This window comes from Perna viridis, chromosome 7 (genome assembly GCF_037379345.1).
Source record: "Perna viridis isolate PV_CMFRI_1.1 ecotype Kerala chromosome 7, ASM3737934v1, whole genome shotgun sequence".
Classification (NCBI taxonomy): domain Eukaryota; kingdom Metazoa; phylum Mollusca; class Bivalvia; order Mytilida; family Mytilidae; genus Perna; species Perna viridis.
This window is the reverse complement of record NC_142451.1, coordinates 25,480,536-25,494,625: the sequence shown is the minus strand read 5'-3', so window position 1 is coordinate 25,494,625 and position 14,090 is coordinate 25,480,536. Positions and strand designations below refer to the sequence as shown.

At 31.9% G+C, this 14,090-nt stretch overlaps 2 protein-coding genes across 4 annotated transcripts in view; both read left to right on the top strand.

Moving 5' to 3' along the window:
• LOC148611977 (von Willebrand factor D and EGF domain-containing protein-like) overlaps window positions 1-14,090 on the top strand; it is a 30,368-nt gene that overhangs the window by 1,913 nt on the left and 14,365 nt on the right. Inside the window, exons 3-6 of the mRNA XM_088595346.1 lie at window positions 170-180; window positions 1,013-1,436; window positions 3,944-4,164; window positions 4,551-4,692. Of these exons, the coding sequence (XP_088451472.1) occupies window positions 170-180; window positions 1,013-1,436; window positions 3,944-4,164; window positions 4,551-4,692 (798 nt within the window). The remainder of the gene's footprint in view (window positions 1-169; window positions 181-1,012; window positions 1,437-3,943; window positions 4,165-4,550; window positions 4,693-14,090) is intronic.
• LOC148611979 (von Willebrand factor D and EGF domain-containing protein-like) lies at window positions 4,453-11,836 on the top strand. 3 transcript variants are annotated; one of them, XR_015924291.1, is made up of 10 exons: window positions 4,453-4,692; window positions 5,623-5,725; window positions 6,027-6,202; window positions 6,518-6,799; window positions 7,250-7,355; window positions 7,967-8,075; window positions 8,662-8,789; window positions 9,714-9,831; window positions 11,029-11,204; window positions 11,570-11,685. XR_015924291.1 is itself a non-coding variant. In XM_088593037.1 (9 exons), exons 3-9 carry the CDS (start codon window positions 6,105-6,107, stop codon window positions 11,752-11,754), a joined length of 1,026 nt encoding a protein of 341 aa, XP_088449163.1. In that variant the 5' UTR covers window positions 4,539-4,692; window positions 5,623-5,725; window positions 6,027-6,104; the 3' UTR covers window positions 11,755-11,836. The 3 variants fall into 3 exon arrangements, 2 of the variants coding, with proteins under 2 accessions (XP_088449163.1, XP_088449164.1); XM_088593037.1 differs by lacking the exon at window positions 11,029-11,204 and having other exon boundaries at window positions 4,539-4,692; window positions 11,570-11,836; XM_088593038.1 differs by lacking the exon at window positions 11,029-11,204 and having other exon boundaries at window positions 4,541-4,692; window positions 6,531-6,799; window positions 11,570-11,836.

The following is a 14,090-nucleotide window of genomic DNA, read 5'->3' as shown; positions in this document are numbered from 1 at the left end:
CCCATTGGATTGGAATTGATAAAAAGTAAGCAATTACAATAAAGTGTATAAGTATCAAGCCGACATTAATTAACATAGGCTAAAACATAAATTGTCTTAATTTGAATAGCTCTGTCTCATAAACTGGTACAATACTTTTTTGTATCTCAATCTTACGTAATTTTAAAAGATTGGAGCTTTGTAAAATGTTAAAATCAAATCGGTACAATGTTTCACTTTAAATGCATATGTATCAAAAAATTACTATGATCTTAACCACCTGAAGTCTGCATAAAAAGTGTTTAATCATTTTTCATATGACGACAGATGCTTTACTCGACAAATTTTGACAGATTTTTGAAACTTTAAGAACTTTAATGAAAACACATTTAAAATGAACTTACATTTTGATTGATGTCATGCTATTGTAGCAAACTTTAAAGGTGCCTTGGCATATTTTCATATGAAACCCTATGAGGGAATAAAGGCGGATCCAAAGATTTTCAAAAGGGAGATTTGATGGGAGTTTCAAACTACTAGTCGTTCAATGTTACTACGAACTTCCTAATTTTTCAACAAATGGAGGGTTCTTACTCCCAGAACCACAGGACCCGCTACTGGGAGTAAAATCTTTGTAAAGTTCGCCATACAAAGAAGACGTCACATAACAAAAAAAATTTGAAGAAAAGATCAAAACATGTACAGAAAAAAATTAAAACCATACTGCCAATCTGTTTACAATTAAGTAAAACACAATGTTTGGTTGTTTGTTTTTGTTTTTGTTTTTTGGGGGTTTTTTTGTTTTGTTTGTTTTGTTTTTGTTTGTTTGTTTTTTTTTTCATGTTTGCGTTTTAATCATCCTACAATTACATTTTTAAGGTTAACGTCATAGAATAAATATTTTCGATTTTTGTATGTTTTTGAAATCCATATTTTGTAGATTATTAATTGGTGTTATACGGGGTAATTATCCAAAAAAAAAGATGCAAAATTAATTATCGATTCGAACTGATCACATTTTTTTTTGTTTCAGTCGGTACAACACTTACGAAGTAGGTGATTTTGTTATGTATAGAAGCACATGCCCTGATAGAAACTTTGAGGTTCAGGTAAGGACTTGGGCATGTGGTGCATATCATCCTTGCATTTGTGGTGTTGTTGCCAGAGAAGATAATGACGAAGTTAAAATTGATATGTGTGAACGCAAACAAAACGCAGTGGCACATCCTGAAGTTGTATCACTTGGTTTGCATCCTCTGGAAGTTACTACCGTAGATATGGACAGCAGTGGAAAGCATTTTAACGTATGTTTTCATCATATGTTTTACCATGCTTATCAGAAAATGATTTATTTCAAATATTTAATACAAACATTCTTGAGTACAAGTGTAGGTAATGGGCGGCTCAAATTAGACTTAAATTGGTCTTTTTTTTTCTTTTTTGGGGGGTTGGGGGGGGTGGGGTCTCAAATATATTCAATCCATCTACTACAACCGAAAAGCTATTTAAATTAATCCTGAAGGGTTTGTGACGTAGACATTTTTTACTGGTAATATTGGGAACAAATGCAGGAGAATTTACTAGCATTTTTCATAGTGCATTTCAACTAAATTTCACCTTTCAAAATCTTAGAAAGGCAAACTTTGCAAACACTTTCATTTTGCCTGATTCTTAGACAGAGAAGTGCTTAAAATACATATACGTACAGAAGTAAAAATCCGAATAAATACTGACTTTATTGAAAGTGTTTGTAAGGCAAAATGGGATAAAAAAAAAAACATAAACATGCATGTCAAACACCCCACTGATTTGACTATGTAATATCACAGAAGGATACTTTCTATATTTGAAAAGACCATTATTTGATCTCTGCATCACTTGCTTTGTTCAGGAATTTTTCAATAGAATGTTAGAAAAATGAGGTTTCAGACAGAGTTAGTTATCAGCTCCTGAAATGTTCATTTTAGTGCATTTCAAAGAAATTATAATGCAATGCACCAATATGATAGAGAAAATATTGTTTTTTTTCCTTGATTCTGGTGGAGAAAATAGTCAATATCAAAATGATGGGTTTTTTTTATTCTATGTTTCACCTACTGCTTGATGCTTACAGAAACTGGCAATGAACCTTGTTTTAAATCTCTTCTTCTTTGTAATTTAATCTTCTGATACTTGTAAAAAAATAACATTCTGTGATATAAGAATGTCGAAATTCTGTCAAATCTTATGGAGGTAGACCTAGGGTAAGGCACACAACTCTTACAAATTATTGAAACGTTTGTATTCAGCATTTTACACCTATCTCATGTGAACATCAAAGTAACTTGGACTGATTTCATTCTTTTTCAAATGAAAGCTTGATAGGCTTTGGTGAAAATAAATATGATACCAGCATATCACTGATTTTAAGAAGTATGTCCCTTACCCTAGGTCTACCCCTTAAAGCTGGTAGATGTCTAACCTATTCAAATTTATGGTTTCATTTCATTTAATCATTTTTATAAAACACGCGGACATTTATGACCTAGGCAAAAGAGGACTAACAAAAGAAGTTGAAACAGTATGGTACCAAACTTCGTTAGGGCATTAATAAAACCGTTTCAAAAAAAAGGAGAAAACAAACCGCCAACGTAACATGTGTTTACCTACACCCCCTTCAATTGTCACAAGAGCATATAAAATCATTTTCTGTGCATCCATGACTTTTCTTTACTTTTCGAAAGGTGACCATCTTTGGAATTTTCTAAATAACTGATTGAATTGTTTTGAACCCAATTCTCAATGATAGTTTTCTTATATTTTACAATTTTTCAGTCTTTGAACGGGCGTCATTTTGAATTTTTGAAAATGATGCATACCTTCATATTGTGGCATTTTATTGAAAAGTTAAGTTGCATTCGATATTGTCATTTATGAGAAAACTCGCGGGCAATTGTAGGTTAGTCAGAAAAAGAAGAGTAATGAAACGTGTTAAAACAATATATTCATAATTTTCCTTTTGGATAACACAGCAATACATTTTCTATTGGGGAACACGGTCATGGGACTTTGTTTAGATAAAATTCTTCATATGTTTCCCATAGTTAGGGAAAAATAATTATAAATGAAAGTGACCAATATCCTTCGTATTTTTTTTCTTTGTTTGTACGCCCTTCAACAATTTTGATGAGCTCCAAAGCTGATGATTAGTATGAACTGCATATTTAAACTATTTAAACATAAATAACATGTGCATATTTGATTAAAAAAAACAGTAAACTGAAAGATACAAGGAAGTTGATCGCATAGATCTGTATGTTAAATGCCAGAACTATAGACAAAAAAATAGCACGAATAATTCGATGAACATCTGAAACATTATTTTTTGTCTGAATTATTTTTAATGCTGTCGCATTAAGTTTTAATTCACCAATGTTGTATTTTATGGTTAATTATATCCCACTTACAAGTGGTGGTTATAAAGTGAAATGGTTGTTTGTTCTTCCTTGCTTCTGTTTGCCAATCTCTTATCCGTAATTAATTCGTCACAGCAGAATGGATTAAAATGAAACTTTCACAGAATCTGTATTACGTATTATTTATTTACTATTGCGGATATTCCTTTCAAATTTTGATCTAAATCAATTTTGGCGGTCAATAGGACCATCCATCGAATAATAGATTGGTATGAAGGAGGTAGAGCTAGGGTAAGGGACAGAACCCTTAAAAATCATTGAAACGTGTGTATTCAGCATTTTACATCAATCTTATGTAAGCATCTAATTAACTTGGATTCTTTTTTTTCTGCTTCAAACGAAAGCTTGAGAGGCTTTGGTGAAATTGAATATAATATAAACATATCACTGATTTCCTGAGTCATGTCCCTTACCCTAGGTCTACCTCCTTTTATTAGTCAGCATTGCTCTCCGATCGCCTAGATTTATTATACTTCTTTATTTATTTCTTCTCACTTCTATTCATGCAGCTAAATTTCGCATCTGGGACAAGAGTGAAAGTTGATGCCAGTGTAAGAAAGAAAAATAACTTAATGGTCGGTTGGTTAGATGTTTATATACAAGCTCCCAGTGACGATAATGGCTGTATAGAGGGCCTGTGTGGAACATGGACAGGGAAGAAGACCGACGATTTCAAAGGACCCAATGGAAACTTATATCCAGACGAAAAAAAATTCTCGCACAGCTGGAGGTACATACTTGATTGAAAAAAGATCAAGTGAAAGTTTGAAAAATATCGCTTAATGTTAGGAACTTCTAGTATTTATTGTTTAAAAAACGGTTGCACCATACCGAAATTTGAAGCATTTTTATGATTGCTATTTTGCGTTTAAAAGATTATTCGAAACTGCTGATAAGAGAACCAACAACAACGAATCCACACAGAACACTTACAATGTAAAATGTAATATAAATTTCTTCTGCTTGTCTTTTGTAAAGCTACATGCCCATTTCGTGCATGGGTTGACACCTTGAGTCGAATGTGACTGCGATAGGTACAACATTTTTACATTTTTTCAATTTATTCCATCGTTTTCGTTTTTGTTACAAGTGCAATTGGTTTTTATCATAATTTAGAGTACCAATAGAACAAAGTCTTTTCTCTGTTCAACCTCCATATGACCCTAAGCTATCACGACAGCCTCATTACTGCAAATGTGGTGGGAATGGAAACATCGACTGTACAAAAGGCAAAGGAGCTAACAATCCGCAAAATGGAGTAATTAACTTATATTTACTTATATTTAGAGCAGTACACGTTTTAAGCATATTTTGTTTATATGATACAAAAGCAATTAGACACAAGTGCAAAGATATATAGAAAATAACCAAATACGATGCCTATATGTAATAGATAGATAGATAGATTCACTATATGCTTTAACATTTAGGTAGATATAATGATATGTCTAATACGATGAGATATTCTCGGGATATTTTTTCTGCAAGATCGACACGATATTGACGTTAAATCAACAATAACCGATTACAAATATTTATTTTCCACTATATCGATATTTGAAAGTTTATGACCTGTGCTATCTAACTGTAGATATTTTGTTGGGTTTTTTATTGCATTGTGTTGTATGCTGTTTAAAAACTTTGGTTTATTGGCTCTACCGTGGTATCTTGTTTTTCAGTTTTGACTTCCACTATTTAAACTAACCTTTTATTCAATTCAAAGACAAGTATTGATTTGAATACATCAATGACCCGAAATTAATAAAGTCAAATAAATAAACAGATGAAAATACGATGCTCAAGACTTTTTATTTTATTGTTTTCCGTTTTTATTTGAAACAGTCTAATTCAAATATGCAGCTCCGATTTCTATTCATTTGCTTGCGAACAAGTAAAAGTACAAGCAATTAACCATGATTAAAGGGAAGGATAAGACAGATAATTAAAAAGACAGGTACTGTGCAAATAGAAATGAAGACAAAAAAATACAGAAAAAAATAAAAACATAGACCACTTCAATTAATAACACACCTGGTTTTAGAATTGAACCTGTTTATGTGTTTGTTTGTTTGTTTGTTTTGTTTTGTTTTTTTGTTGTTTTTTTTTTTGTTTGTTTGTTTGTTTTTTTTTTTTTTTTTTTTTTTGTTTTTTTGTTTTTTTTTTGTTTTTTTTTGTCGTTTTTACATAGAAATGCCCCGGTGGTCCTTGTGTTAACCTCAATAACAAACTACATCCTCGTCGGTCAATTGATTCAGAAGCAGATGCAGTAAGAGAAAAACAGATTCGGAACGGTACGAATACTTTTATGTTATAATTACTCCACAACGTATCTTGACAAAATGAGAGCTGATACTTTGACCTTCAAAAAAATTCAATTATTCTTTGAGATATGAGATTCTTTCCAACTCGTATTAAATTAACTCTTTACTATCAATAATCCTATTCATAAGAGAGCATATTTAGTTGTTGAATTCTCAAACCATTAATTCTTTGATTCTATTAGACGGGCTGATTGAAACACACGTATGTTGCTGTACTCCGTTTAAAGATATGATTTAAAAAGTAATCTTAACGTTGTTATCGATATTTAAGCGATAGCAAGAAGTTCAACTCCTACGTGGCCAACAACGACTGGAATTACTCAATCCCAGGCCAGAACAATGTGTGAACATGCGCTTCAGCAGTCTAGCACATACACGTATTGTGGTGCAAGTCATGAAAACATCCCATTTAGTGCCTTTGTGGCCAACTGCATGGATGATATATTGGTGAGGGAATCATTCAGATAATATTTCTAAGTACAGATAAAACTTATTGAAACTCATTTTCCTTCAATATCATTTACTATCCAGTTTGATTCATGTAATGAAGTAATCGAACACAAGGAGTTGGGTAAAAACAAGTCAAAACTACTAATCTTTTAAAATATTATTAATAATGCATGTATGTTTAGTTTCAATAATACTTGTAGTTTTTTTTTTTTTTTTTTTTTTTCAATGAAAACGACAATCATTTTTAAACCGTCTCTTTTCTTTAATAAGAATGATTACATATTGAGCTTTTACTTATTACTTCTATAACAGTATTGTGTTTCAGTATTCTGGTGGAGATGACTGTATGATTTCTCAAATGAATTCATATGACAATGCATGTCTAGACACATTATATAGAAACATTAGTAACTATAACCTAAACAGTAACGGTGACTTGGTTATTGCCTTGAACGTTGATGAATTATCTTGTCCTAACAACTGTGATAGAAAAGGTAGATGTGTCAGAGGGAAGTGTATCTGTAATCCTGGTTTTATATCGGTGGATTGTTCTGTCAAGGCCAATGTACCCCCCACTGTACATTATATAAAGGGGTAAGATAACAATATAATGCGGAAGAGACGAGGTTATACGAGACTTTTCTTTTTTCTCTAATAATGACATAGGCTAAGGGGAAACCGATTTTTACCCAAACTGCGCGTTTAATTCTTATAATTATGTATTATTCTATAGCAAAATTTGTATCTCGCTCTACAATTTTGAATATTTGATGGCAACAACGAAATAATGAACCGAGAGGTTTTGTGAAATACGCTGTTTATCTTATTTTATTTGCTTTTGTTTTGTTATGGATTTTGTTTTGTTTGTTTTGTTTTGTTTTTTTTTTTGTTTTTATTTTTTTGTGTGTGTTTTGTTTTTGTTTTTTGTTTCTTTGGCGGGTTGTTGTTGTTTTATTTGCCTTATGTACATTATGTACTTTGTTTATCTATTGTTTTAATTCCTTTTCGATGTTAAATAGTTAAATTTGTTTCGTTCTTTTCTAGAGGAGGCACTTGTGACATACACACCGGAGGCTGTGAGAAAACTAACATCATCGTCGATAATTTGCACATGTCACAAAACCTCAAATGTCGTTACCAGAAGGTCAATGTATGTATTTTAGAAATTAAAATTTAATGTATAATATCTAAGTGTAGCGTTTTTCAGTTAGATAATAATTTTATCAAAACAGGCGCATTGGCCTCGTCAAAGGAAAATGATGGAAGTAGTCTCTTTAGCATTGATAGTAAATTTTTAGTAGATTTGACTATGACATGCCTTGCTGTACGGAAGAAAGTCATACATTTATTCGTACCTAATGAAATTCTGAAAATGGCGATACATCCGTGAGAGGTGTTTATTGCTTATTGTATTTTCACTCGTTCATTGTAATAAAGAAGGAATTTCTAAATACGCATGTGAGGAATTCACTAAAAATCGTAAGTAATGATATAAAAAGTTAGTATTATTATGACGTCCTTACTTACGATTAAAAGGGATTGTTTAATGTTCAAGAGAGTGTCTAACGGTACTTAAGCAGATAAAATCCAGGTAAGGATATGATTAATCTTCCCTGTCAGAATTATTTCTACAGTGTTTATTTCTGTTATGTTTGCATAAGATAAAAGAAAAATATGAAAAAAAAACAAATGTGTTGTGGATTAGGAATTAGAATAAGTTGTGTATATTTCGAACTTTTTTTTCATTAATTTCCATTTTAGATGCAAAATGGTAAACTTGTTCCTACCGGCCAATACACTGTGACTCAAGCTGTGTTTAAGACTTTCTTGGAGGTTGAGCGTGCTGTCCCAGCGTCAACTATTGGACTGAGTTAGTAACTATTTAAGTACCATTTTAGTTTTTATATTCTTCAAATTCCACTGCTCTTTGCTCGAAATAATTAATTTAAATTTAAAAACCTGAAAAGATAGCTACCAAGGACTGCATGTCACTGAAGTTCGACAATTTAAAGATTATATTTGAAGAGATACATTATAACAATATACAAAATAAAAAAATACAAAAGACATGCACTAATAAGGTATTTTATTAGCGGAAACCTCATAGAAAAATTCACACTATTTAAATCAGATAAGTACTTCCGTTGGTATATTTTCCAGATCAAGAACTCAAGCAAAATATATTTCATCTAGTTAACATAGTTCGGTACTGGTTTTTTTTTTTTTGCGCCCTTCTTCGGTATGTTTGGTTTTGAGTTCCTGTTGCATATATATATATATGATTTTTTTTATTATCGTACTTTCTGAGTATCAGGTTGTAATGCTGCTGATAAGACGTTTCTCCTTAAAACATATGCATACCAGAATGTGTCTTATTGATAAGAGATATCTTTGTATTCAGGGATCATTGACATACGTAAATGTATGACGTCTGTACGTCTGTTTCTGAATTACAGATTCATCAGTGAAGATGTACAAAGTTTCTGTAACGACTGACGGTCAGAGATGGAGTTCAGAGAAAGACTTAACCGTATATGATTCAAAGTGTAAAACTTGCAATAGCCACGGTGTCTGTACGCAAAAGGTACTTCATCACATAAATGTTAACCTATTGTTTTTTCGTCGTAATATCTGTTCTCTTTGAATTTTCCATTGTAATAATACGAACAATTCTTTATCTTATATTCAATATTTATTCTGCAATTCAAATATACATTATATAGAATTCAAGGTGTTTAAATTAAAACCTCATAGGTTTATAAATCATATTCTGGCATTATGAAAAATACACATATCTTCTAAGATGTGAAAGTCAACTCCTTACAGACTAAATGTCAAAGTCAATTTAAGACTAGTGAAAATCCCAAATTTATTAATGTCAAAGTGCAAAATTAGAGGTGGAGAGTTACAAAACGTCCTTATTACTCCGTATCAATTTCCATATTACTATAAAATAATCATAAACTTATTCAAAGCAGCATTCTTAATATCACATTACCTAAGCTAAAATTATTTCTCAAGAAGTTTCATTGTCTTATCACGGTCTTTCTGATTTTGATTTAAAGCAAAACATTTACAAGGAAAAACTGAAAGGGAAGATATTATCTCCTTTTTTTGGTAAAATGAAATTTTCAGCATGTTTTCCTTAGTGATTTCCTTGATTTTTAGACTCTTCAAAACAGTTATTTTACTTACTATATGCATGTTGCTCTTACTAAATAGTGTATTTGTTAGAGTTGAACTTGCTTTGTTAATGAAATACTAGTATATGCTACATTTCAGAACGGAAGTCGCTTTACAAATAATGCATTGTGCATTTCAGAATTGAAATTGCTTTATAAATGGTGTATTTTGCATTTCAGCTTAACTGGTATGGTAAACATTTCAGAACGCAACTTGCTTTATAAATGGATTGTGTTACATTTCAGGTTTGAATTGGCTTTCTAAATGGTTTATGTTACATTTCAGATTTGAACTTGCTTTATAAATGGTGCATGTTACATTTCAGCACGGTACTTGCCTTATAAACGGTATATGTTTTATGAAAGGGGAACAAAATTCTGCACATGAAGTGTGTGAACCAACTAAAAGTACTACCGAATGGGCTAAAGTTCCTGTCGTGTCAGGTATGTTAAATCAAAGATACAGTCATTTGTAACACAAGCAAAAATAATGATGGGTTTTGAATCCACAGGATGTTAATGTGTTTATCCAGGAAAAGCAAATAAGGTAAACACGGGGGTTGAAGCAATTTTTGACGTACAGAATATAAACAGTAGTTCCGTTGGTCGACAATAAATTAATTTCAGAAGTAACACACTTTTTGTTTGGTTAAAAAAATTGTCCATCATCTCATAGACTATTTTTTAATATGACTGTGACGTCAAACTTTAAGAACAATTTACAAATTGAATTTTGATACAAAAAAATATATTGTAAGGAATGAAGATATAACCTCAATAACGTGGTTCACACTAACTAAATCAAAATACGTTGGAAATAGGAGGAAGTCTTTACATTTAAGGTAAAAAGCCATTCCCAGATAAACACACAAATATTGTTATGATAAATTTATGTGAATTACTTATACTTTAATTCACACTTGAATTTTATACATATAATAATAATCATTTGTTCTTTCAAAACAAAAATAACAGCGAAAGTGTCATTACGTTATCAGTGGGTACTCCACGTGTATCGGTGGATAGAAATTATATAATGCACCATATAACCTCTGTGTCTAACGTTAAAAAAACAATTTTACGTCTTTTTTTTCCTTTTTTGGTGGGAGTCCATATTGCAGATGCTTTTGTTTTTTTTGTCAGCTGACGTTTAATTTTCATCTCCGTTTTGATATATGATTCTTTCATTCTTTTAGCAGTAGTTTAATGCGGTATGTCTCTCTTCTCTGTTTGCAAGTTTTAGTCATGCCTTTGAATTTTGATATTTACTATATCGTTCTGTCCTATTTAAATGCAGTATTCTTTTCAACACCACAAAAGAATAGACTTTCAATACGGTACACTATTAGTTCAAAGTTTTATTAATGAAAATCTTGAAAACAGATGGAGGAAAATACATTTAGCGAAACAACTAATTTAAGCATTTAAAAATTAGACTTTTCTATTTGTAAGTTCTAATTAAGTAATCTAATAAAATAAGAGAAAAATGCGAATACTATGATTAAAACTCAAATGTTAAGAAAGTGAATAATTAGATAAGATAACACAGATATAGATCATATTTAGGAAAAACAAGGTTAAGATTTTCGCTGTTCTATTCAAGAATAAAAAGGTTTTCAAAAGGTTGTGAAATCTTTCCAGATCTTTCATGCTAGAACAATATAAGAAGAAAAAACAGATGGGTCAGTGTGCTCGTTTTTGAGGTATAAACATTTGACATTTTGGCGGGAAAGGGATTTCCCTACATTTTCCATAGTAGGTGTTACCTATTAAAACCTGGAAGTAATAATATGGATTTCAACAAATAAAATTCTAAGGTATGTCTTATGAAAATATGAAAGGAAAACTGGGGGTCACTGGGCAAAAATTATCAATGCTATGAAATGGGTAAAACCAGAGGAGTCCGAAAATCTGAATGAGGAATATCTGAACATGAGCAGCGAACATCCTTAGATGAAAAACTTTGTTTTCTATAATATAGTTTGGGTTGCTCATTGATTACTTTGTATGTGTTTTCCTTAGGCTTAATTGTGTTATTATGGGATTTTGTCTGCTTCCCGTTTAGTCTTATTTCCTAGATTATCAATTTACCGTTATTTGTGTAATCGTAATCTTCTCGCTTTTACTTTTCATGTATGTAGTCATTTAAATATAATCATGATTTTTATCATTATTTTTATAGAGATAGACTATTACACCGCTACGTTCAGTGGATGTAAATGTGGATATAAACCTTCCTCCTTCACATGTGCCTGTTGCCAGAATGGTGGATGTCAGTGTGGTGCCCTCCAACCGAACCAATGTACTCACTGCCGGGAACCGGAATCCTGCGGCACTATTCCAGAGTTATTTCCCCCTCCATCTTAATAGGTCATCAAATCACCGTATCCGGAATTCTTCCTTAAGTAATACCGGACTTTATTTGTAACATTAAATTCTGTTCTGGTCACTCTTTTGTTATTGTGTTTAATAAACATGCAAGAGAATAACTGGAACACTGAGATTTCAATCTGGAGTATAATCACGGCCAATCACATAAGACAGCGTAAAAATCATATATAAGCAATCAGTGTGCTCATGAACGCGTGGCTATTTGAAAGACTTTTAAGTTTTAAATGTATTGATTATGTAAAGATTCATTAGAAATCAGATGACAAGGAGGCCAGTATATGTCTGAGGATCAATGCTCTAACACTAGATGATATTGTTTGTTTGTAACTAAACCTTTACCTCAACAGTTCAAATATTGCTGCTAGAAAAAACTGTGAAATAAATACAACAACTTCCCGTGGCTACGCGAAAAAGAATTCAGAAAGAAATTAGCACGTTATAAATTATGACTAAAAAACAAAGTTCCCAGTATGGTTAAATGTGACATAATCAAATTAAAATAGTTGACATCCGAATAAAACCTTTTAAGGAACACTTTCTACCTAATAACAACATCCAAAATGTATTTCCCGAAAAAAAACACAAATTGAAAGAACTCAGCAAGGAATTTGTTTTTGTTCTCGCTGATAAAGCTGCAAATAATATTATCGTTATTTGACGTAAAATTTATATTGAAATTCTACAATATGAAATTACGAATTCACCAATATTCCAACTGACTGAAATTTCAGAAAGTGAAATTGTGAACAAACACAAACTCGTCGCTACCTCTATACAAGCTGAGCCTAGTAGCATTGAAGTTCTTACTATTTACCGGCTGCCCAAACTCCTCTTCAAGTCACTGCTCTACAACTAGACTTTCTATTTTACCTACTAGAGCATTCAATACCATAAAAAATAAATTTGTGTAACAAAGCTTATGAAATAGTCGCATTAACTATTTTTAGAGTGTTAACAACTCGCTTGAAGTGCTTGATAAATTGCATGCCCATATGCAATATCACAAATCTGTTCAAATTTTGGATTTTTCAACTTTATACATTACACTTGCACATATCTTATCAAATTGGCATTTAAAAAATCTGGATGTGAATATATTTGTTCTTTTAGATAATTTTAACGTCAAACCATGTGCTCTACAATATTACGATAAAATTTCAGATTCACTAGTGAAACGAATGTAGTCGTTGAAATACTCTTATATCGTCTATTTGATGTTTCATTAAATGGTCAGATACCATTACGATTCATCTGTATTTAAAAAAATCAATATATCAAAATATCCGATATCACTGTTAGTGTAAATTCCGACGTGTTATTAATAAAATTGGTTTCTTTTAACAACACGCGCCATTTTAAATTAATTAAATAAACAAATCAAACCATAAAGAGTGTCGACAAATTAATTCTAATGGCCACGCTAATTGTTGTTAAAACACACTTCGATCATGGTTTGTAATAAAACAATCAGTTTTCTGACTAATTAGTTGACTTCGAGACATCAGGGTTAATTAACCTCGAAGTCGTATCGAGGGGATTGATTGATTACCTCGAGTTATCCGAGGTTTCGATTCATCCGAGTTCGAGTCATCCGAGGTAAAATTGTATTGGAGTAAGGGGAGTTTCGTTGGGACTTTGTAATTAGTTCGAGTTATCCGAGATTTCGACTAATCCGAGTTCGACACATCGAGGTTCGACTGTATTATCATTAATCCTCTCATAGGGTCTTTACATAGAAATTAAAACATTATATTTAAAAGCATATTTTTTGCATGACATGGATTGTGTCTTTATTGTATTTACCATTGTTCTCAACCTCGCTTGGGAAGAATTGGGATGATTTTAGATACAATAAGGACATAACTTTTTGTAGGTTTAAACTGGTCTGGAACTGGCATGTCAGTTAAATGCTAGTAGTCCTTAGTTTGTAGATATGTATAATTTATATTTAGTTTCTTTATTCCCATTGTATAAAGGGACTGTTTAGGAACTGATTTAGGTGTGTTAAATTGTATAATATTTTTTTCCACATTGGCCAGATTTTTAAGGGGTGTGATCACGCCAACGTATTTTAACCTCCCCCCCCCCCCGCATTTTTTGCGCCTATCCCAAGTCAGAAATTTCTGGCCTCTGCATGTCTTGTTTCGTTTTCACTTTTAAATTATTTTTAGTAACTTGAGTTAATAGGGCAACTCTTTCACTGTACCTGTGTTTGAGAGTTTTGAGGCCACCTGCAGCCTGTCCAGTGGTGTGAGGGTGTTCATTGACGTCCGATGGGTAGCCTTGGGCTGACATGTTCATCCAGGTGGTGT

Coding starts and splice junctions, on each gene's coding strand:
- LOC148611979 (XM_088593037.1), top strand. CDS start 6,105: ATGCGCTTCAGCAGTCTAGCACATACACGTATTGTGGTGCAAGTCATG. Junction 8,790..9,713: donor ACGGTGTCTGTACGCAAAAG/GTACTTCATCAC, acceptor GTTACATTTCAG/CACGGTACTTGCCTTATAAA. Junction 9,832..11,569: donor TAAAGTTCCTGTCGTGTCAG/GTATGTTAAATC, acceptor TTATTTTTATAG/AGATAGACTATTACACCGCT.